The sequence below is a fragment of the Panulirus ornatus genome, chromosome 5 (genome assembly GCF_036320965.1).
Source record: "Panulirus ornatus isolate Po-2019 chromosome 5, ASM3632096v1, whole genome shotgun sequence".
Lineage (NCBI taxonomy): Eukaryota > Metazoa > Arthropoda > Malacostraca > Decapoda > Palinuridae > Panulirus > Panulirus ornatus.
The window spans coordinates 29930699-29954219 of NC_092228.1; the positions used below are offsets into that span (position 1 = coordinate 29930699).

A 23521-nucleotide genomic window follows, 5' to 3' on the forward strand; every position below is an offset into this window, starting at 1 on the left:
ACAACTCTGCTACCAGGTAAGATAGTCCTGCCAACAAGAAGGACAACTCTGCCACCAGGTAAGATAGTCCTGCCAACAAGAAGGACAACTCTGCCACCAGGTAAGATAGTCCTGCCAACAAGAAGGACAACTCTGCCACCAGGTAAGATAGTCCTGCCAACAAGAAGGACAACTCTGCCACCAGGTAAGATAGTCCTGCCAACAAGAAGGACAACTCTGCCACCAGGTAAGATAGTCCTGCCAACAAGAAGGACAACTCTGCCACCAGGTAAGATAGTCCTGCCAACAAGAAGGACAACTCTGCCACCAGGTAAGATAGTCCTGCCAACAAGAAGGACAACTCTGCCACCAGGTAAGATAGTCCTGCCAACAAGAAGGACAACTCTGCCACCAGGTAAGATAGTCCTGCCAACAAGAAGGACAACTCTGCCACCAGGTAAGATAGTCCTGCCAACAAGAAGGACAACTCTGCCACCAGGTAAGATAGTCCTGCCAACAAGAAGGACAACTCTGCTACCAGGTAAGATAGTCCTGCCAACAAGAAGGACAACTCTGCTACCAGGTAAGATAGTCCTGCCAACAAGAAGGACAACTCTGCCACCAGGTAAGATAGTCCTGCCAACAAGAAGGACAACTCTGCCACCAGGTAAGATAGTCCTGCCAACAAGAAGGACAACTCTGCCACCAGGTAAGATAGTCCTGCCAACAAGAAGGACAACTCTGCTACCAGGTAAGATAGTCCTGCCAACAAGAAGGACAACTCTGCCACCAGGTAAGATAGTCCTGCCAACAAGAAGGACAACTCTGCCACCAGGTAAGATAGTCCTGCCAACAAGAAGGACAACTCTGCCACCAGGTAAGATAGTCCTGCCAACAAGAAGGACAACTCTGCCACCAGGTAAGATAGTCCTGCCAACAAGAAGGACAACTCTGCCACCAGGTAAGATAGTCCTGCCAACAAGAAGGACAACTCTGCCACCAGGTAAGATAGTCCTGCCAACAAGAAGGACAACTCTGCCACCAGGTAAGATAGTCCTGCCAACAAGAAGGACAACTCTGCCACCAGGTAAGATAGTCCTGCCAACAAGAAGGACAACTCTGCTACCAGGTAAGATAGTCCTGCCAACAAGAAGGACAACTCTGCCACCAGGTAAGATAGTCCTGCCAACAAGAAGGACAACTCTGCCACCAGGTAAGATAGTCCTGCCAACAAGAAGGACAACTCTGCCACCAGGTAAGATAGTCCTGCCAACAAGAAGGACAACTCTGCCACCAGGTAAGATAGTCCTGCCAACAAGAAGGACAACTCTGCCACCAGGTAAGATAGTCCTGCCAACAAGAAGGACAACTCTGCCACCAGGTAAGATAGTCCTGCCAACAAGAAGGACAACTCTGCCACCAGGTAAGATAGTCCTGCCAACAAGAAGGACAACTCTGCCACCAGGTAAGATAGTCCTGCCAACAAGAAGGACAACTCTGCTACCAGGTAAGATAGTCCTGCCAACAAGAAGGACAACTCTGCCACCAGGTAAGATAGTCCTGCCAACAAGAAGGACAACTCTGCCACCAGGTAAGATAGTCCTGCCAACAAGAAGGACAACTCTGCCACCAGGTAAGATAGTCCTGCCAACAAGAAGGACAACTCTGCCACCAGGTAAGATAGTCCTGCCAACAAGAAGGACAACTCTGCCACCAGGTAAGATAGTCCTGCCAACAAGAAGGACAACTCTGCCACCAGGTAAGATAGTCCTGCCAACAAGAAGGACAACTCTGCCACCAGGTAAGATAGTCCTGCCAACAAGAAGGACAACTCTGCCACCAGGTAAGATAGTCCTGCCAACAAGAAGGACAACTCTGCTACCAGGTAAGATAGTCCTGCCAACAAGAAGGACAACTCTGCCACCAGGTAAGATAGTCCTGCCAACAAGAAGGACAACTCTGCCACCAGGTAAGATAGTCCTGCCAACAAGAAGGACAACTCTGCCACCAGGTAAGATAGTCCTGCCAACAAGAAGGACAACTCTGCCACCAGGTAAGATAGTCCTGCCAACAAGAAGGACAACTCTGCCACCAGGTAAGATAGTCCTGCCAACAAGAAGGACAACTCTGCCACCAGGTAAGATAGTCCTGCCAACAAGAAGGACAACTCTGCCACCAGGTAAGATAGTCCTGCCAACAAGAAGGACAACTCTGCCACCAGGTAAGATAGTCCTGCCAACAAGAAGGACAACTCTGCTACCAGGTAAGATAGTCCTGCCAACAAGAAGGACAACTCTGCCACCAGGTAAGATAGTCCTGCCAACAAGAAGGACAACTCTGCTACCAGGTAAGATAGTCCTGCCAACAAGAAGGACAACTCTGCCACCAGGTAAGATAGTCCTGCCAACAAGAAGGACAACTCTGCCACCAGGTAAGATAGTCCTGCCAACAAGAAGGACAACTCTGCCACCAGGTAAGATAGTCCTGCCAACAAGAAGGACAACTCTGCTACCAGGTAAGATAGTCCTGCCAACAAGAAGGACAACTCTGCCACCAGGTAAGATAGTCCTGCCAACAAGAAGGACAACTCTGCCACCAGGTAAGATAGTCCTGCCAACAAGAAGGACAACTCTGCCACCAGGTAAGATAGTCCTGCCAACAAGAAGGACAACTCTGCCACCAGGTAAGATAGTCCTGCCAACAAGAAGGACAACTCTGCCACCAGGTAAGATAGTCCTGCCAACAAGAAGGACAACTCTGCCACCAGGTAAGATAGTCCTGCCAACAAGAAGGACAACTCTGCCACCAGGTAAGATAGTCCTGCCAACAAGAAGGACAACTCTGCCACCAGGTAAGATAGTCCTGCCAACAAGAAGGACAACTCTGCCACCAGGTAAGATAGTCCTGCCAACAAGAAGGACAACTCTGCCACCAGGTAAGATAGTCCTGCCAACAAGAAGGACAACTCTGCCACCAGGTAAGATAGTCCTGCCAACAAGAAGGACAACTCTGCCACCAGGTAAGATAGTCCTGCCAACAAGAAGGACAACTCTGCCACCAGGTAAGATAGTCCTGCCAACAAGAAGGACAACTCTGCCACCAGGTAAGATAGTCCTGCCAACAAGAAGGACAACTCTGCCACCAGGTAAGATAGTCCTGCCAACAAGAAGGACAACTCTGCCACCAGGTAAGATAGTCCTGCCAACAAGAAGGACAACTCTGCCACCAGGTAAGATAGTCCTGCCAACAAGAAGGACAACTCTGCCACCAGGTAAGATAGTCCTGCCAACAAGAAGGACAACTCTGCCACCAGGTAAGATAGTCCTGCCAACAAGAAGGACAACTCTGCCACCAGGTAAGATAGTCCTGCCAACAAGAAGGACAACTCTGCCACCAGGTAAGATAGTCCTGCCAACAAGAAGGACAACTCTGCCACCAGGTAAGATAGTCCTGCCAACAAGAAGGACAACTCTGCCACCAGGTAAGATAGTCCTGCCAACAAGAAGGACAACTCTGCCACCAGGTAAGATAGTCCTGCCAACAAGAAGGACAACTCTGCCACCAGGTAAGATAGTCCTGCCAACAAGAAGGACAACTCTGCTACCAGGTAAGATAGTCCTGCCAACAAGAAGGACAACTCTGCTACCAGGTAAGATAGTCCTGCCAACAAGAAGGACAACTCTGCCACCAGGTAAGATAGTCCTGCCAACAAGAAGGACAACTCTGCCACCAGGTAAGATAGTCCTGCCAACAAGAAGGACAACTCTGCCACCAGGTAAGATAGTCCTGCCAACAAGAAGGACAACTCTGCCACCAGGTAAGATAGTCCTGCCAACAAGAAGGACAACTCTGCCACCAGGTAAGATAGTCCTGCCAACAAGAAGGACAACTCTGCCACCAGGTAAGATAGTCCTGCCAACAAGAAGGACAACTCTGCCACCAGGTAAGATAGTCCTGCCAACAAGAAGGACAACTCTGCCACCAGGTAAGATAGTCCTGCCAACAAGAAGGACAACTCTGCCACCAGGTAAGATAGTCCTGCCAACAAGAAGGACAACTCTGCCACCAGGTAAGATAGTCCTGCCAACAAGAAGGACAACTCTGCCACCAGGTAAGATAGTCCTGCCAACAAGAAGGACAACTCTGCCACCAGGTAAGATAGTCCTGCCAACAAGAAGGACAACTCTGCCACCAGGTAAGATAGTCCTGCCAACAAGAAGGACAACTCTGCCACCAGGTAAGATAGTCCTGCCAACAAGAAGGACAACTCTGCCACCAGGTAAGATAGTCCTGCCAACAAGAAGGACAACTCTGCCACCAGGTAAGATAGTCCTGCCAACAAGAAGGACAACTCTGCCACCAGGTAAGATAGTCCTGCCAACAAGAAGGACAACTCTGCCACCAGGTAAGATAGTCCTGCCAACAAGAAGGACAACTCTGCCACCAGGTAAGATAGTCCTGCCAACAAGAAGGACAACTCTGCCACCAGGTAAGATAGTCCTGCCAACAAGAAGGACAACTCTGCCACCAGGTAAGATAGTCCTGCCAACAAGAAGGACAACTCTGCCACCAGGTAAGATAGTCCTGCCAACAAGAAGGACAACTCTGCCACCAGGTAAGATAGTCCTGCCAACAAGAAGGACAACTCTGCCACCAGGTAAGATAGTCCTGCCAACAAGAAGGACAACTCTGCCACCAGGTAAGATAGTCCTGCCAACAAGAAGGACAACTCTGCCACCAGGTAAGATAGTCCTGCCAACAAGAAGGACAACTCTGCCACCAGGTAAGATAGTCCTGCCAACAAGAAGGACAACTCTGCCACCAGGTAAGATAGTCCTGCCAACAAGAAGGACAACTCTGCCACCAGGTAAGATAGTCCTGCCAACAAGAAGGACAACTCTGCCACCAGGTAAGATAGTCCTGCCAACAAGAAGGACAACTCTGCCACCAGGTAAGATAGTCCTGCCAACAAGAAGGACAACTCTGCTACCAGGTAAGATAGTCCTGCCAACAAGAAGGACAACTCTGCCACCAGGTAAGATAGTCCTGCCAACAAGAAGGACAACTCTGCTACCAGGTAAGATAGTCCTGCCAACAAGAAGGACAACTCTGCCACCAGGTAAGATAGTCCTGCCAACAAGAAGGACAACTCTGCTACCAGGTAAGATAGTCCTGCCAACAAGAAGGACAACTCTGCCACCAGGTAAGATAGTCCTGCCAACAAGAAGGACAACTCTGCCACCAGGTAAGATAGTCCTGCCAACAAGAAGGACAACTCTGCCACCAGGTAAGATAGTCCTGCCAACAAGAAGGACAACTCTGCCACCAGGTAAGATAGTCCTGCCAACAAGAAGGACAACTCTGCCACCAGGTAAGATAGTCCTGCCAACAAGAAGGACAACTCTGCCACCAGGTAAGATAGTCCTGCCAACAAGAAGGACAACTCTGCCACCAGGTAAGATAGTCCTGCCAACAAGAAGGACAACTCTGCCACCAGGTAAGATAGTCCTGCCAACAAGAAGGACAACTCTGCCACCAGGTAAGATAGTCCTGCCAACAAGAAGGACAACTCTGCCACCAGGTAAGATAGTCCTGCCAACAAGAAGGACAACTCTGCTACCAGGTAAGATAGTCCTGCCAACAAGAAGGACAACTCTGCCACCAGGTAAGATAGTCCTGCCAACAAGAAGGACAACTCTGCCACCAGGTAAGATAGTCCTGCCAACAAGAAGGACAACTCTGCCACCAGGTAAGATAGTCCTGCCAACAAGAAGGACAACTCTGCCACCAGGTAAGATAGTCCTGCCAACAAGAAGGACAACTCTGCCACCAGGTAAGATAGTCCTGCCAACAAGAAGGACAACTCTGCCACCAGGTAAGATAGTCCTGCCAACAAGAAGGACAACTCTGCCACCAGGTAAGATAGTCCTGCCAACAAGAAGGACAACTCTGCCACCAGGTAAGATAGTCCTGCCAACAAGAAGGACAACTCTGCCACCAGGTAAGATAGTCCTGCCAACAAGAAGGACAACTCTGCCACCAGGTAAGATAGTCCTGCCAACAAGAAGGACAACTCTGCCACCAGGTAAGATAGTCCTGCCAACAAGAAGGACAACTCTGCCACCAGGTAAGATAGTCCTGCCAACAAGAAGGACAACTCTGCCACCAGGTAAGATAGTCCTGCCAACAAGAAGGACAACTCTGCCACCAGGTAAGATAGTCCTGCCAACAAGAAGGACAACTCTGCCACCAGGTAAGATAGTCCTGCCAACAAGAAGGACAACTCTGCTACCAGGTAAGATAGTCCTGCCAACAAGAAGGACAACTCTGCCACCAGGTAAGATAGTCCTGCCAACAAGAAGGACAACTCTGCTACCAGGTAAGATAGTCCTGCCAACAAGAAGGACAACTCTGCTACCAGGTAAGATAGTCCTGCCAACAAGAAGGACAACTCTGCCACCAGGTAAGATAGTCCTGCCAACAAGAAGGACAACTCTGCTACCAGGTAAGATAGTCCTGCCAACAAGAAGGACAACTCTGCTACCAGGTAAGATAGTCCTGCCAACAAGAAGGACAACTCTGCTACCAGGTAAGATAGTCCTGCCAACAAGAAGGACAACTCTGCTACCAGGTAAGATAGTCCTGCCAACAAGAAGGACAACTCTGCTACCAGGTAAGATAGTCCTGCCAACAAGAAGGACAACTCTGCTACCAGGTAAGATAGTCCTGCCAACAAGAAGGACAACTCTGCTACCAGGTAAGATAGTCCTGCCAACAAGAAGGACAACTCTGCCACCAGGTAAGATAGTCCTGCCAACAAGAAGGACAACTCTGCTACCAGGTAAGATAGTCCTGCCAACAAGAAGGACAACTCTGCTACCAGGTAAGATAGTCCTGCCAACAAGAAGGACAACTCTGCTACCAGGTAAGATAGTCCTGCCAACAAGAAGGACAACTCTGCCACCAGGTAAGATAGTCCTGCCAACAAGAAGGACAACTCTGCCACCAGGTAAGATAGTCCTGCCAACAAGAAGGACAACTCTGCTACCAGGTAAGATAGTCCTGCCAACAAGAAGGACAACTCTGCTACCAGGTAAGATAGTCCTGCCAACAAGAAGGACAACTCTGCCACCAGGTAAGATAGTCCTGCCAACAAGAAGGACAACTCTGCTACCAGGTAAGATAGTCCTGCCAACAAGAAGGACAACTCTGCCACCAGGTAAGATAGTCCTGCCAACAAGAAGGACAACTCTGCCACCAGGTAAGATAGTCCTGCCAACAAGAAGGACAACTCTGCCACCAGGTAAGATAGTCCTGCCAACAAGAAGGACAACTCTGCTACCAGGTAAGATAGTCCTGCCAACAAGAAGGACAACTCTGCTACCAGGTAAGATAGTCCTGCCAACAAGAAGGACAACTCTGCCACCAGGTAAGATAGTCCTGCCAACAAGAAGGACAACTCTGCTACCAGGTAAGATAGTCCTGCCAACAAGAAGGACAACTCTGCCACCAGGTAAGATAGTCCTGCCAACAAGAAGGACAACTCTGCTACCAGTAGCACCCTGATAACAGTAGCACCCTGATAACAGTAGCACCCTGATAACAGTAGCACCCTGATAACAGTAGCACCCTGATAACAGTAGCACCCTGATAACAGTAGCACCCTGATAACAGTAGCACCCTGATAACAGTAGCACCCTGATAACAGTAGCACCCTGATAACAGTAGCACCCTGATAACAGTAGCACCCTGATAACAGTAGCACCCTGATAACAGTAGCACCCTGATAACAGTAGCACCCTGATAACAGTAGCACCCTGATAACAGTAGCACCCTGATAACAGTAGCACCCTGATAACAGTAGCACCCTGATAACAGTAGCACCCTGATAACAGTAGCACCCTGATAACAGTAGCACCCTGATAACAGTAGCACCCTGATAACAGTAGCACCCTGATAACAGTAGCACCCTGATAACAGTAGCACCCTGATAACAGTAGCACCCTGATAACAGTAGCACCCTGATAACAGCAGCACCCTGATAACACTAGCACCCTGATAACAGTAGCACCCTGATAACAGTAGCACCCTGATAACAGTAGCACCCTGATAACAGTAGCACCCTGATAACAGTAGCACCCTGATAACAGCAGCACCCTGATAACAGCAGAACCCTGATAACAGTAGCACCCTGATAACAGTAGCACCCTGATAACAGTAGCACCCTGATAACAGTAGCACCCTGATAACAGTAGCACCCTGATAACAGTAGCACCCTGATAACAGTAGCACCCTGATAACAGTAGCACCCTGATAACAGTAGCACCCTGATAACAGCAGAACCCTGATAACAGTAGCACCCTGATAACAGTAGCACCCTGATAACAGTAGCACCCTGATAACAGTAGCACCCTGATTAACAGTAGCACCCTGATAACAGTAGCACCCTGATAACAGTAGCACCCTGATAACAGCAAGTGAGCCGTACAACTTAACAACATGGGGATTCCTTAAATGACACGAAGAAGATCACTAAAGGTCAAGATAACTAGTACTACAATATGAGCGTTGAAGAATGTGTGGAAGTCGAGAACATTATCTCGGAAAGCAAAAATGGGTATGTTTGAAGGAATAGTGGTTCCAACAATGTTGTATGGTTGCGAGGCGTGGGCTATGGATAGAGTTGTGCGCAGGAGGATGGATGTGCTGGAAATGAGATGTTTGAGGACAATGTGTGGTGTGAGGTGGTTTGATCGAGTAAGTAACGTAAGGGTAAGAGAGATGTGTGGAAATAAAAAGAGCGTGGTTGAGAGAGCAAAAGGGGTGTATTAAAAAAAACAAATATATATATATATATATATATATATATATATATATATATATATATATATATATATATATATATATATATATATATATATATATATATATATATATATAAAATATATATATATATATATATATATATATATATATATATATATATATATATATATATATATATATATATATATTATCCCTGGGGATAGGGGATTAAGAATACTTCCCACGTATTCCCTGCGTGTCGTAGAAGGCGACTAAAAGGGGAGGGAGCGGGGGGCTGGAAATCCTCCCCTCTCGTTTTTTTTTTTTTTTAATTTTCCAAAAGAAGGAACAGAGGGGGCCAGGTGAGGATATTCCAAAAAAGGCCCAGTCCTCTGTTCTTAACGCTACCTCGCTAACGCGGGAAATGGCAAATAGTTTAAAAGAAAAAAAAAGAAAGATATATATATATATATATATATATATATATATATATATATATTTTTTTTTTTTTTTCTATTTTGCTTTGTCGCTGTCTCCCGCGTTAGAGAGGGAGCGCAAGGAAACAGACGAAAGAATGGCCATGCCCACCCACATACACGTGTATATACATACACGTCCACACACGCAAATATACATACCTATACATCTCAACGTATACATATATATACACACACAGACATATACATATATACACATGTACATAATTCATACTGTCTGCCCTTATTAATTCCCATCGCCACCTGAAATAACCACCCCCTTCCCCCGCATGTGCGCGAGGTAGCGCTAGGAAAAGACAACAAAGGCCACATTCGTTCACACTCAGTCTCTAGCTGTCATGTATAATGCACCGAAACCACAGCTCCCTTTCCACATCCAGGCCCCACTAAGCATCTAAAATGTCTTAGAAAATTTATTTGATGTATTGGATTATATTCACTTACCTAATTCAAAGTCTGTTTTTAATGTATTGAAAAAATTGTGTATAAATGACAGTGTATTTCAATTCAAACATTGGATATGGCGATGGGCAATCCTCTTTCAGCTGTATTAAGTAATCTTTCTATGGAATTTTGAAACAAGGTTACTAAAGGATATCTTATCTTCTAATGCAATTTATTTTAGGTATGTAGATGATGTTTTTTGTGTTTGGCCAACAAATGAAAATCACAAATATTTCTTCTCCCTTTACATAACAATTTGGTACTTTCCATCAGATTTACTGTAGAAAATGAAGGTAATGGAATGTTACCATTCTTTGATTGCATGATCCATAGGCAAGGAAACAAGTTTAAGTTTAGCATATACAGAAAACCCACCAATGTATGCTCATATATCCATTATTACTCATCTCAACATGATAGAGTTAAATTATCATCATTTCAATGTTCCTCAGAGCATTACGTATTTGCAGTCCAGAGTTTATTGATGATGAGTTTGAGAAGATATATTCTATTGGATCCAAGTTAAAGTATCCTAGATATTTGATTGATAAATCCCTTAAGTTAGCAAAGAAATCATTTTATAGAGTTGAACCCAAACCTCCCATTGAGATCAAGAATCTTTTAGTTCTCCCTTTCAATAATAATTTCACTTTACTTTCCATGTTGCTTAAATCGTTTAATGTAAATGTTGCCTTCAGCAACAATAATACTATAAAGAATATCTTAATTAGGAACTCACCAGAAGGCTCTGCAGGATGCATTTTTAGAGAGCCATGTAGAAATTGTGATAAGTTTTATGTTGGTCAGACTGGTAAGGATCTTTCTGTTAGACTTAAGCAACATAAATATAGTATAAGAACGGGACAAGAATCAATTGCCTCTCTCTCTTTCTCACCCTAAGTGTAGCGTCCAGTTGAAGAGAATCAATGACGAACTTCCGCACGAGGCCACTGTCTTGTATCATGCCCAAATACACGTCAAACTTCCTCTTCAGTGGAGAGTGACGTTGGAAGGCCTGGACGACGCTGTATGACCCATAGGTTTCCTACAATACATCATGAAGCTTCATTACTCAAGTTGCATTAAGAGAAACATGATTACACACTTGTTACTACTGGTCTCTGGAGATCACACTGGCGAGGCTGTATCATCATCAGGTGACGTAACACAGCACAACCTCTTTAATGAAAGTCTTGTTTCAAAGGTGTTTGCCCTGTTCCTGCTATGACTCACTTCCTCTTCCATAGTTCCATTTGCCAGCCCACGTCCAGCCTAGGTATGCGAGACTCTCCACTTTCTCTGATATTTCACCTTCTGTATCTAATACCCTAATACTCTCAATATCCTCCTTTGCACTAATTTTATCATCATACTTATGCCCGATTCTAGTAAAAAAGATTCTTAAATACTTACAAGAACTGCATGCAGTGATATGCCAAGAAAATCCATGTTCGCGACACATTCTCTTTCTGTCTATCTCTATTTAGTGAAAATCTTTGGCAAAGTTAAGATGGTTTATGCATGTCTCGAATGCTACGTCAACTAAAATAGATATCAGATCGGAGGACTGAATCAAACATATTGATGACACTTGTGGTGTAAAAATGTCAAATGTTTCATATGTTAATCATCGTGTTTGACTTTAAGAAATCTTTTTACTTTTGCTATTGTGTTGTTCTCATGAAGTGTCTGTATGTGGCCCGTAGCTCCAAGCTTTGCACAGGTGGCACACATTTGGCTTCTGCTTCCCTCAGCTTCTGTATAGACAACGACCTCTCGAAGATGAACTGTTATGTTGCGTCCTTCTTCCCTCGATCAGGTGAGCTGTGGAATTCCCTTCCTTATTTTGTCTTTCCCTCTTAATGTAACATTTCTTTCCTCAGGAATCACCTGTGTAGCTATAGTTAATATCTACTTTCTTTTTCTACTTTTTTCAATCATTACAAAAAGAAATATATATATATATATATATATATATATATATATATATATATATATATATATAACTATTAAATGAATTTGTTACTTACACTTGAACAATAAGAATAATTAAAGTTCTCATCAACACTTTTGAAATGCAATTGAAGTCTGAAATTATAAGTATTCATAATAACATATCAAGACACATTTGAAATTATAAGTATTCATAATAACGCATTAAGACACATTTGAAATTATAAGTATTCATAATAACATTAATACACATTTGAAATTATAAGTATTCATAATAACACATTAAGACACATTATGTTTTCCCACAGTTTACAACCTCGCTGTTCTTGTAATGTTTTGCCAATGAAGAAAACAGTATGTCTCTTGTTAGTTCTAAGATATCTCTAAACTGATCACTCTTAAAACTATTGAGCCGAGAATGAATAATATATATAACCAATATGATATATATAACCAATATAATTTATAATAATCTTATAATGAATTGAGGACAGTATCTGTCGTTTTCTTTTCAGGCACAGTAGGGAATATGATCATGTAATTACATTTAGTCTTGCTGTAAGTTGAATAATGTAATTACATTATTATTATAATGTAAAGTAATTCCCAGCTGGATTACCACTGTTGGTTGGTTGGTTTGGTTATGTTTATGAACCTTTTTAGATTTTTCTTTATAGGCTAAGTAAGGTCAGTAAGTAAGGTCGGTAAGTAAGGTAAGCAAGTAATGTCAGTCAATAAGGTCAGCAAGTAAGGTCAGCAAGTAATGTCACTAAGTAAGGTCAGCAAGTAAGGTCAGTAAGTAAGGCCAGCAAGTAAGGTTAGCAAGTAATGTCAGTAAGTAATGTCAGTCAATAAGGTCAGCAAGTAAGGTCAGCAAGTAAGGTAAGCAAGTAATTTCAGCAAGTAAGGTCAGTAAGTAAGGTCAGTAAGTAAGGTCAACAGTAAGGTCAGTAAGTAAGGTCAGTGAGTAATGTCAGTAAATAATGTCAGTAAGTAAGGTTAGAGAGTAATGTCAGTAAGGTTAGCAAATAAGGTCAGTAAGTAAGGTCAGCAAGTAAGGTCAGCAAGTAATGTCACTAAGTAAGGTCAGCAAGTAAGGTCAGTAAGTAAGGTCAGCAAGTTATGTCAGTAAGTAAGGTCAGTAAGTAAGGTCAGCAAGTAAGGTCAGTAAGTAAGGTCAGCAAGTAACGTCAGTAAGTAAGGTCAGTTAGTAATGTCAGCAAGTAAGGTCAGTAAGTAAGGTCAGTAAGTAAGGTCAGCAGTAAGGTCAGTAAGTAAGGTCAGTGAGTAATGTCAGTAAATAATGTCAGTAAGTAAGGTTAGTGAGTAATGTCAGTAAGGTCAGCAAGTAAGGTCAGTAAGTAAGGTCAGCAATGATCAGATCACACAGACACTCTATAGCTGACCTTCATGACCCTGAGAGGAGAGACGCCTCGTATGGTGAACTTGTCCATGATGTAGTCTATTGTCCTTTTATTTCCCAGGTAGACAGACTTCCCCTGCAGAACCATTGGGTACATGTCTTCTATGGTTTCGTAATACTTGAAGTATTTCGCTAAGCCCTGTGAAGATTGGAGATGACGTTAATAACTCCACATAAAGGCAGTTATTACGAACGCTTGGTTTATTCCATTTCATCTCATCATTCAGACCAGTAAACACACTGAGGTAAACACACACAACTGTAAACACATACACTTTGTGCCGTGTTCGAACCCTGGGCACGCAGGAGTGGATTCTCCTGCAGAGAGAAAGGAATCGAACCTCTGGCACTGGAGATGGCAGTTGAGGCTCTTACCCACCAAGCCACTGCTGTCCTTAAGAAAGAACTGACTTATTTATCCCAATTATTCGAATGTCTCTTGTCTTGAGCCATTTGGCAATGATACCATTATGGCCTCACGACACGAACACATTTACCAGCAGCAGTCACGTTTAACCGATCTATCCTTGTCTGTCAACAGGAAAGTGGACCTACATGAAACAGCGCTGGAAACACAAATTCATCTACTGTATACATACACTCAAACCCGTGTTCGAATCCTGTACACGCTGGAATGAATGATTTAAATGGTTTATTACCCTCAAAAGAGAAAGGATTTGAACCAGTACCATTTGCGGCGCTATTCCATGTTAGTAAACCTCGGTGTTGACAAGAACAGATCAGCAAAGCGGTGGTCCAGTTTATTGTATGTGTGACGGAAACTGGTCTATACACGTCCCGTTGCTTGTGTGTGTGTGTCGGACGATAGACATTTCATTACTGTGATCATGCACAAGGATCATCTAGTTTCACTATTAATCATTTATAAGATGACTGGTGGGAAAACATCTGGGTCACTCAGACACCAGGAATGGTTGCGTTTTTGAAAGTATATGATGTGAAGATACAGTAGACACATCTTAAGTAAATGTAATACACCTTTCGTGTTCACAGGAGCTCAACATATGGCAGGATTTAGGTACATGTGATGTGTATCATTCTCACCCTCTTCCTTCCGTGTGCTATGTGATTCAAGATCTGTGTCGCTCCCTCACCTGTGCGTAAGGATCACTTGACTTAGCCAATTCATCTTCAAGGAGTTCTCCAGGTCCTGCCACTTCGAGCTGTGACTCATACAATTCCTTGAACGTATTGATCGTGGCCGGTTGTTTCTTCACTAACAAGAATGCCTTCAGACTGGCGGAGTAACTGGTGGTCAGTATCAACGTGTACAGCCACAGGAACTGGACGAACACCTGGGTACAGGGGTTGCGGGGCAGGGATCTGTGAGCCTCACAGAAGTGGAGGCCGAAGGCGTAGTACCAGGCGAAGCTCAGGTCCTGCAGGTTCTTGATCTCACCACCACTGTTGGAGAGGAGACATGTCAAATGCTGATGACATCTTCAAACCCAACTGTCCACAGAAAGCATTCATCAAATATTTCATACGAAAAATGAAGAGTTAAAACATTGCTTGACTTCATTATCAAGTGTAGGAGAAAGATGTATCTTTCCTCGCAATCAAATATGAAAGATTTAAGTAGAATAACACATTTTCAGCCCGGAATGGTCTGACTGTAACTTTAACTATACTACATCAGGAGACCATACAAGGTCTACCAAAAATCAAAGACCAACAAAGGAAAGCCCATATTTGAACGACCGACCATCATTGAACATAACGACCACACTACTCCGTGCACATCATTCCTGTATCACTAAGTCGCATTTGGTCGATAGGATAAGATGGTGATAACCAGAGATAGGAAAGCTATGTATAAACAAGGAAAGTTGAAACTCTGGTGATGATGAAGAACAGTAGAAGAAGACGTCGAGATAATTGGATGTGAAAGTTGATACAGCAGGAACGATGGATGTACAAAGGAGTTCAAACAGTAGCAGACCACTGAGTCCTGTCGAGGCTATGTATGACAGAGGAAGATGTCAGAACCTCACATGATAGTGTAGCACAAGTTAGAAGTCACACACACATGATTTAAAGAGAATAAATACCTGCGAATGGTAATTTTGATTATGGAGGCACAAATACTGAATCTTGTACTAGAAGTGAAGTATCAATCAAGTCTATTCTTAAACGTATCTATAGTAATGCTTTCAAACTTTTCATACGTCGATAATCCTGTTGAAGAAAAATGACTTCGCCTCATTCGAAGTAAATCGTTTGCCCACGAGTCTGTATCCATTACTATGAGTGAATCATATGAATCATATCTCAGGTAACTGGATAGATCAAGATTATCAAAACCTTTGATCATTTTGAATACTTGTGTTGGACCATCTCTTAACCTTCTCTTTTCTAAGTTAAAATAGATTCACATCATTTCATCTCATCTCACAGGATCTGTCTCTCCGTCTGGCAATTATCATGGCGTCACCTTCAACGTGATAGATGAACAATGATGGAAGACTTGGAAATGTAAGCCACAAAATCACTCGTGCTTCGACCTGACTTGTTTACCAAGAACTTACAAGCTATCATCATCAGTTGAACTTGTTGGTCTAGCATTGGTTACCGGTACTCACCATTGGTGGCTGGCCAGGGCCAGGAGGTACTCACCACTGGTGGCTGGCCAGGGCCAGGAGGTACTCACAATTGGTGGCTGGCCAGGGCCAGGAGGTACTCACCATTGGTGGCTGGCCAGGGCCAGGAGGTACTCACCACTGGTGGCTGGCCAGGGCCAGGAGGTACTCACAATTGGTGGCTGGCCAGGGCCAGGAGGTACTCGCCATTGGTGGCTGGCCAGGGCCAGGAGGTACTCACCATTGGTGGCTGGCCAGGGCCAGGAGGTACTCACCATTGGTGGCTGGCCAGGGCCAGGAGGTACTCACCATTGGTGGCTGGCCAGGGCCAGGAGGTAGAGAACTGGTCCAGAAACCACGAGGCCACCCACCACAGCCAGCCAGGTCCACTGGCTGAATGGGAAGGCCAGGGCCTGCCAGTGTGGCAGCGGAGGCTCCACACGAATCATGATGCACATTAACTGTAAAGACTTCTGGTTGGTGAGTGTATACATAAACGCCCATATACGTACATATACATATCAACATACACATACGCAGATATTACATACATACACATGCACATATTCATGTTTGCTTGCCTTCATCGTGGTGTGTGCAAGAATAAAGGTTCTTTTCGTTTAAAGAAAAGTTTATATTGTTATAAATACGACGCGAGTACATGACTTTTCAAAACATTTACTGAACATTGAGTTGTTCACATCTTCATCAAGGCAGAATCATGCAGATCAAGGAACAAGATGAAGGAAGAGAGTAAGGAAAGGATCGTAGCCTTAAGGTTATGGCACACAGCTGTTCACCCGTACATGAAGAACACAGAGGAAGCGACTGTATTAGTGTCCAGTGTCACGTTATCCAACACGACTTTCTCATATGTTTCCTCAATACTTGTCTTCCTCTCCCATATTTCCCCCTTGTATTTATCTTTCCACCTGGCTCATGGCTTTATTGTCTACCATTTTCATCTCACTGTCATACTCAGTTACTACAACTTCATCCTTTGATCTGGTCGTATTAAATCCTTTCCTTATCCTTGAAGGAAAAGTGAATCATCTATGCATAACTTTGTGTCGTAAAAGTTGACTAAGTAGGCCGGAAGCTGGTGCATGGAGATCCTTCCCTGATGTATTACAATTTTACTAGAGTGAAGCAAGAACAGCGAGGGTGCTTCTTCGAAGTGTCAACCTCTGATGCTTACTTGTTAAGGCAGAGAAGATAAGCACGTAAAAGACATAATGATATGGAAATAAAAATCCTTTGCTATATCACCACCCTGTTGCCTCATAACAGATTTTACGTTAGAGTGGCAACTTTGTCGTCTTGTGGATGTGGAGTCACAGGAAATGGCTCACTGAAAACAAAGGAGGTGATGAAAGCTTTGCTGGAGAGGAAATACTGCACATGGAGGGAGTGGATGAAACTGCAGTCGAATTCTTGAGAAAGTTGGTGACTGTTTTGTTGACTGGTTGGGATTTTCATTGTAGGTTGGCTTAATAGTAAGGTTGCCTGAAGACTGGAGGAATGGCTGAGTAGCACCACTATATGAATGCAAGGGGAACAAAAGTTAATGCTCTGACTACAGTGGTACATGACTGTTAACCTGGTGAGTTGTATGGGAGAGTTGTGGTTGTGAGGGTGGTGGCATGCACAGAGCATCAGACTGGGGCGAAAGAAAATGGTTTCAGAAGTGGTAGATGGTGTGTGGAGAAGGTGTCTGCTATGAAGAATGTTGGCGACAAATACTGAACAAAAGAAAGAAAAAAAGCATTTGTAAATTACGTTTATGGATCTTGAGAAACTGGACGATAGGGTTAGAGAGGCACTTTGTGGAGGATGTTACAGATGTATGGTATGGGAGGAAAGCTGCTAGAATCAGTGAGGAATCTTTACCAAGAGAATGAGGCGTATAATCACGACTTTGAGAGGAAGGTGAGTGGTTCCAAGTGAAAACAGGTCTGCGGAAGGGGCGCGTGATGTCTTCATGTCTGTTTAATCTGTTTATGGATAAGGTGATGAAGGATGGTACATGCTGTGGTTACGGACAGAGTCGCAGGTGTGCTGTGTGTCAAGAATGGGATGATCTGGAAAGTGAGTCAACTGATGTTTGATGATCACACGCCACTGGAAGCAGATTCGAGTGAGAAATTGCAAAAGTTGGCGTCTGAATTTGAGAGAGTGTGTGGAAGGAGGAAGCTGAGAGTAAATGCGGATCAAAACAAAGTTATTCGGTTTAGAATCGGAAAGATACAAATTATTTGCAATGTTAGTCTGAGTGGAGAAGACTTGGAGACAGATAATTGTTTATGATACCTGGGAATAGACGTGACAGTGAGTGGAACTAAGGGAAGTGAAGTATATCATGGTAAAGTTGAAGGAAGGAAAGATCTTCGTCGCCATGAAGAATGTGTGGTAACAAAGATCACTCTCACTGAGGCAAAGTGTATATTTGATAAGATAGTGATGGTAGTGGCCATGCCGGTGTGTTGCGGATGTGAGGCGTAGGCTTACAGATAACAAAGACTGGGAGAGGGTGAGTGTCTAAGAATGAAGGAGGTTTCATGGCAGAGAAACGAGTGTAGAAAATACGATCCCATCCCTGGATGTTATGTTGATGGCTCACATGTTGATCGCTTGACACAGGTGGACCTGAGAACCTGCACATGCTGGTCGTTGCCTGAGTGGAGGAGAGTGAGTGTTGTGAAAGATATGAGGTGGGTGTTGGCAGGGCCTCCGTCAACCTAGCTCTGAGAAGCTGTGGCCTTTTCTAGACATAATCTACCACAACAAATTAGCAGTTCTATCATTACGAGTAACTAAAAACAGTGTCATAGAAAAGCTTAAGTATTCGCTTGATATTTCGTTTCAGATCCGCGTCTGATCAAAATTTACACATCTTAAGTCATTCGATAACTTAACATGTCTTCCTCTTTGAAAACTCTTTCTCTTTCTAATCCATGAGTTTCTCTTTCCTTCCACTGTCTCGACCAGCTTCGATAGCACCCAGTGGTTGTATTTACTTAAGGTAGACAAAAAAAACATACACCATCGTATATGGTTTATGATTGTTAGACATTCATCATAAGAGAAAGTCCTATCACTACACTATGATTCAGTCAGACAACAGCGTTCATCTCTGGTATACATCACCTCCGTTGTGTAGGGAGCGCTCAGCGACACAGCGTCCAGCCAGTAATTGGATGTGTAGTAGCAAGCAAGTCCTATGTCAACTTCGTTTCTGTGGAGTTGGCCACTCAGTCCATACCAAGATCCGTTGGCGAGTTTTTCACCCCAGGTCTCTCCTGATATGGTAAGATGTTCATGAATGTTATGCTTTACCCATGACACTCCGGGAAAAATGACACTAGATAATGTAATATTAAAGTATGTAAGAGGAAGTGTAAATGGTTTCTTCTGATGTTTTCAATTCAATAATCTATGGTTTCTTACAAGAATATCTCGTCCTATTTTCATGAAGATCTTTCATAACAAAAATCTCAGCAGTAAAACTGACCCTAAACAACAAATCTTGCACAAAGGTAATGCATTTAGTATTTCATCTCTGGCTCATGGTAAAGCAAAAAGGAAATAAAGTTAGCATGGGACGCTGAGAGTGAACCTCATAACATGTGTTTCAGTAACCCACCGAGGGTTTAAGATGCCAACATGGTCAATTATTCCGGTGCCACTCATCATGTCAGCGACCAGTGTCTGGCTGAGGTTGTATATGCCTTCCAATTCTCACCACAGTGATGTGTGAGTTTCTGATACCTTTCACAAAGAGCCTCGATGGTACCCAATAGTCTGTTGGTGTTTGAGTCCCTTGTATTCCCTTGCATCACCAGGCGGCTACATAACTGGGTTATCACTGGTCCAAATCTTGCGCCTCGAGTGAAGAACTTCCAGAACATTTCTCCTCAGTCCGAAGAACTGGAGGTTCTTCCACACCGCGAGGAGAACAATCTATATCAAATGTTCATAAGAGCATTATGAACTCTGTTCTACCCTACGGGACACCACCCCAAGAAGAAGTAGAATCAGTATATCTTTGTGGAAGGATATGCAGATGATGTCCTCTTGAGGCAGTTATGATAACAAGTTGAAGCGCTTAGTGTGTCACCATATGAAGCTTACAAGACGCGCATGTTATAAAGTAGAACGTGAGATCTACAGGTTCTGATTACAGAAATTAGAAACTGAACTTCAAGCAGGTTAAGCAACACGAACCAACATTCTAAAGAGAGCAGCAACCTCCTTATAGCCAGCCCTTTGTTTCCCTGCCCACGCGTCCGGGGAATTTGGATGTCTTCATTCACCATGAGTCTGTGTTCACTACGTCAGTAATGAAGATGGAAGACGTGGTGGCAATGCGTCTCGCCAGAGTTTGAAAGGTTCGTAACCCAGGAGGAGACCGACTCTATCGAGAACTCCTAGATGTCCACCTACAAACTATGATGTAAACAAAGCGCACTCAGTCAATATCTGTCAACTGTAATCATCCCTCAACTGCGCACACTCGACCTGAAGCCTTGCCGTCAACTTGGCTTCCTGTGGTGTCAGAGCTGTACTTTCCAATCAGCATGAGGGAAATACGCGAAGCCAGGGAGCTAATGGAACAGGCGGATGAACTAATTAGCGAGTCGTTGGATCCACAAGAGTTTGATAAGGTCAGAAAGACTGAGAGATGTTTGTAGCTGGCTCTTGCATGAAAGAGGACGGTATGTGCTTCTGCTGAAGGAGGCGGTGACACTCCAATACAATCCTGATCATAAGGATTTGGAATCGACCTCAGCTCATCATGTTGTGTATGTTGGGTCTGAAAATGAGATGACAACTTTGCAGTCATGAAGAAGCAGGTGCGAAAAATGGCACATTTGGCTCATGCCCTTCATGATCGTGATTCTGTTCATGTCCGTACGAGATCTAATGAGATTCTCCTGATTCTCATAGAACACTTCGGACGTTTAAAGTCAGTAAGCCCAACACTGAGGTATGGGTCGTGTATGGTAGTGGAACACATCAACAGTTGTTGAATGTGACTCGTCTCTCTCAGCACGCTGGTCCAGAACATTGTCTTGGATGGCCAGGGTCTCCACACCAAGGACAAATATGCGAAAACATAGCCATAAAAATATGCCTCATTCCGAGCATACTGCGATGCCTGGAGAAGGGTTAAATCAGTCCACTCTCTCTTCATGAAGATGTACTTAACTTTGAACAAAGAACAGATGTTCAGCGAGTCTGAGAAAGGGAAGAAAAGGATAGAATTTAGGGGAAGGGAAAGGGCTTCAGGGCCCGATATTCTCCGTCTCTGATGCAGAAAACAGTAGAGCTGAAGTGATCAAACCATGATCAGAGAGAGAGAGAGAGAGAGAGAGAGAGAGAGAGAGAGAGAGAGAGAGAGAGAGAGACAGTGACAGAGAGAGAGAGAGAGAGAGAGAGAGAGAGAGAGAGAGAGAGAGAGAGAGAGAGAGAGAGAGAGAGAGAGAGAGAGAGAGAGAGAGAGAGAGAGAGAGAGAGAGATGGCTGAAGGAGGCGCGTAGCACTTTATGCCACGCACAAACAACCTCGGCCACCTGTTTAGTGCCCGTCCAAGTAAACGAGAGAACTAGTGACGTCTTCCACAGTGCCACACTTGCTTTTTCCAGGAGGGGCTTGGGTATGGACCTGACCACTTGAAAAAATATGAGGATGAAAATTTCTCGAGAGAACCAACGAGTGTAAGAACTGTAGGTTGATATCGGGAGGACGTGCAGTGGGTGTGATACTGGCAGGGTGTAGAGGATGGGTGTTTAGATACTCCATCTGGGTCGTTAAATGGGAAGGGTCTCCAGCCCCACTGGGATCATCCCAGCTACAACCAACCCGAGTCTTGTGATCCAGATGGTTCTAGTGTTGGGAAGGTCCAGATGGTTCTAGTGTTGGGAAGGTCCAGATGGTTCTAGTGTTGGGAAGGTCCAGATGGTTCTAGTGTTGGGAAGGTCCAGATGGTTCTAGTGTTGGGAAGGTCCAGATGGTTCTAGTGTTGGGAAGGTCCAGATGGTTCTAGTGTTGGGAGAGTCCAGATGGTTCTAGTGTTGGGAGGGTCCAGATGGTTCTAGTGTTGGGAAGGTCCAGATGGTTCTAGTGTTGGGAAGGTCCAGATGGTTCTAGTGTTGGGAAGGTCCAGATGGTTCTAGTGTTGGGAAGGTCCAGATGGTTCTAGTGTTGGGAAGGTCCAGATGGTTCTAGTGTTGGGAGGGTCCAGATGGTTCTAGTGTTGGGAGGGTCCAGATGGTTCTAGTGTTGGGAAGGTCCAGATGGTTCTAGTGTTGGGAGGGTCCAGATGGTTCTAGTGTTGGGAGGGTCCAGATGGTTCTAGTGTTGGGAAGGTCCAGATGGTTCTAGTGTTGGGAAGGTCCAGATGGTTCTAGTGTTGGGAAGGTCCAGATGGTTCTAGTGTTGGGAAGGTCCAGATGGTTCTAGTGTTGGGAAGGTCCAGATGGTTCTAGTGTTGGGAAGGTCCAGATGGTTCTAGTGTTGGGAAGGTCCAGATGGTTCTAGTGTTGGGAGGATCCAGATGGTTCTAGTGTTGGGAGGGTCCAGATGGTTCTAGTGTTGGGAGGTCCAGATGGTTCTAGTGTTGGGAAGGTCCAGATGGTTCTAGTGTTGGGAAGGTCCAGATGGTTCTAGTGTTGGGAAGGTCCAGATGGTTCTAGTGTTGGGAAGGTCCAGATGGTTCTAGTGTTGGGAAGGTCCAGATGGTTCTAGTGTTGGGAAGGTCCAGATGGTTCTAGTGTTGGGAAGGTCCAGATGGTTCTAGTGTTGGGAAGGTCCAGATGGTTCTAGTGTTGGGAGGGTCCAGATGGTTCTAGTGTTGGGAAGGTCCAGATGGTTCTAGTGTTGGGAGGGTCCAGATGGTTCTAGTGTTGGGAGGGGTCCAGATGGTTCTAGTGTTGGGAGGGTCCAGATGGTTCTAGTGTTGGGAGGGTCCAGATGGTTCTAGTGTTGGGAGGGTCCAGATGGTTCTAGTGTTGGGAGGGGTCCAGATGGTTCTAGTGTTGGGAAGGGTCCAGATGGTTCTAGTGTTGGGAGGGTCCAGATGGTTCTAGTGTTGGGAGGGTCCAGATGGTTCTAGTGTTGGGAGGGTCCAGATGGTTCTAGTGTTGGGAGGGGTCCAGATGGTTCTAGTGTTGGGAAGGTCCAGATGGTTCTAGTGTTGGGAGGGTCCAGATGGTTCTAGTGTTGGGAAGGTCCAGATGGTTCTAGTGTTGGGAAGGTCCAGATGGTTCTAGTGTTGGGAGGGTCCAGATGGTTCTAGTGTTGGGAAGTTCCAGATGGTTCTAGTGTTGGGAAGGTCCAGATGGTTCTAGTGTTGGGAAGGTCCAGATGGTTCTAGTGTTGGGAAGGTCCAGATGGTTCTAGTGTTGGGAAGGTCCAGATGGTTCTAGTGTTGGGAGGGTCCAGATGGTTCTAGTGTTGGGAAGGTCCAGATGGTTCTAGTGTTGGGAAGGTCCAGATGGTTCTAGTGTTGGGAAGGTCCAGATGGTTCTAGTGTTGGGAAGGTCCAGATGGTTCTAGTGTTGGGAGGGTCCAGATGGTTCTAGTGTTGGGAAGGTCCAGATGGTTCTAGTGTTGGGAGGGTCCAGATGGTTCTAGTGTTGGGAAGGTCCAGATGGTTCTAGTGTTGGGAGGATCGACGAGGCAATCGAAAGGTGTGTTTGTACCACACAAACGACAAACTCCGGCTTACGAGCGGTGTCATTATAGAAATGGTAGTTGAAAGTTTATACATAAGAGCAAGGTAATTAGGTACAGTAGAGTTGAGGGTCAAGTCAACTGGG

The 23521-nt window shown here is 44.7% G+C and overlaps 1 protein-coding gene across 1 annotated transcript in view; it reads right to left on the bottom strand.

Moving 5' to 3' along the window:
* The window catches only part of LOC139748795 (ionotropic receptor 21a-like), a 105378-nt gene that overhangs the window by 76127 nt on the left and 5730 nt on the right, over window positions 1–23521 (bottom strand). The window contains exons 4-8 of the mRNA XM_071662228.1: window positions 18849–19000; window positions 16011–16162; window positions 14217–14526; window positions 13085–13240; window positions 10621–10770 (exon numbers count right to left, since the gene is read on the bottom strand). Coding sequence (XP_071518329.1) covers window positions 10621–10770; window positions 13085–13240; window positions 14217–14526; window positions 16011–16162; window positions 18849–19000 — 920 coding nt within the window. The remainder of the gene's footprint in view (window positions 1–10620; window positions 10771–13084; window positions 13241–14216; window positions 14527–16010; window positions 16163–18848; window positions 19001–23521) is intronic.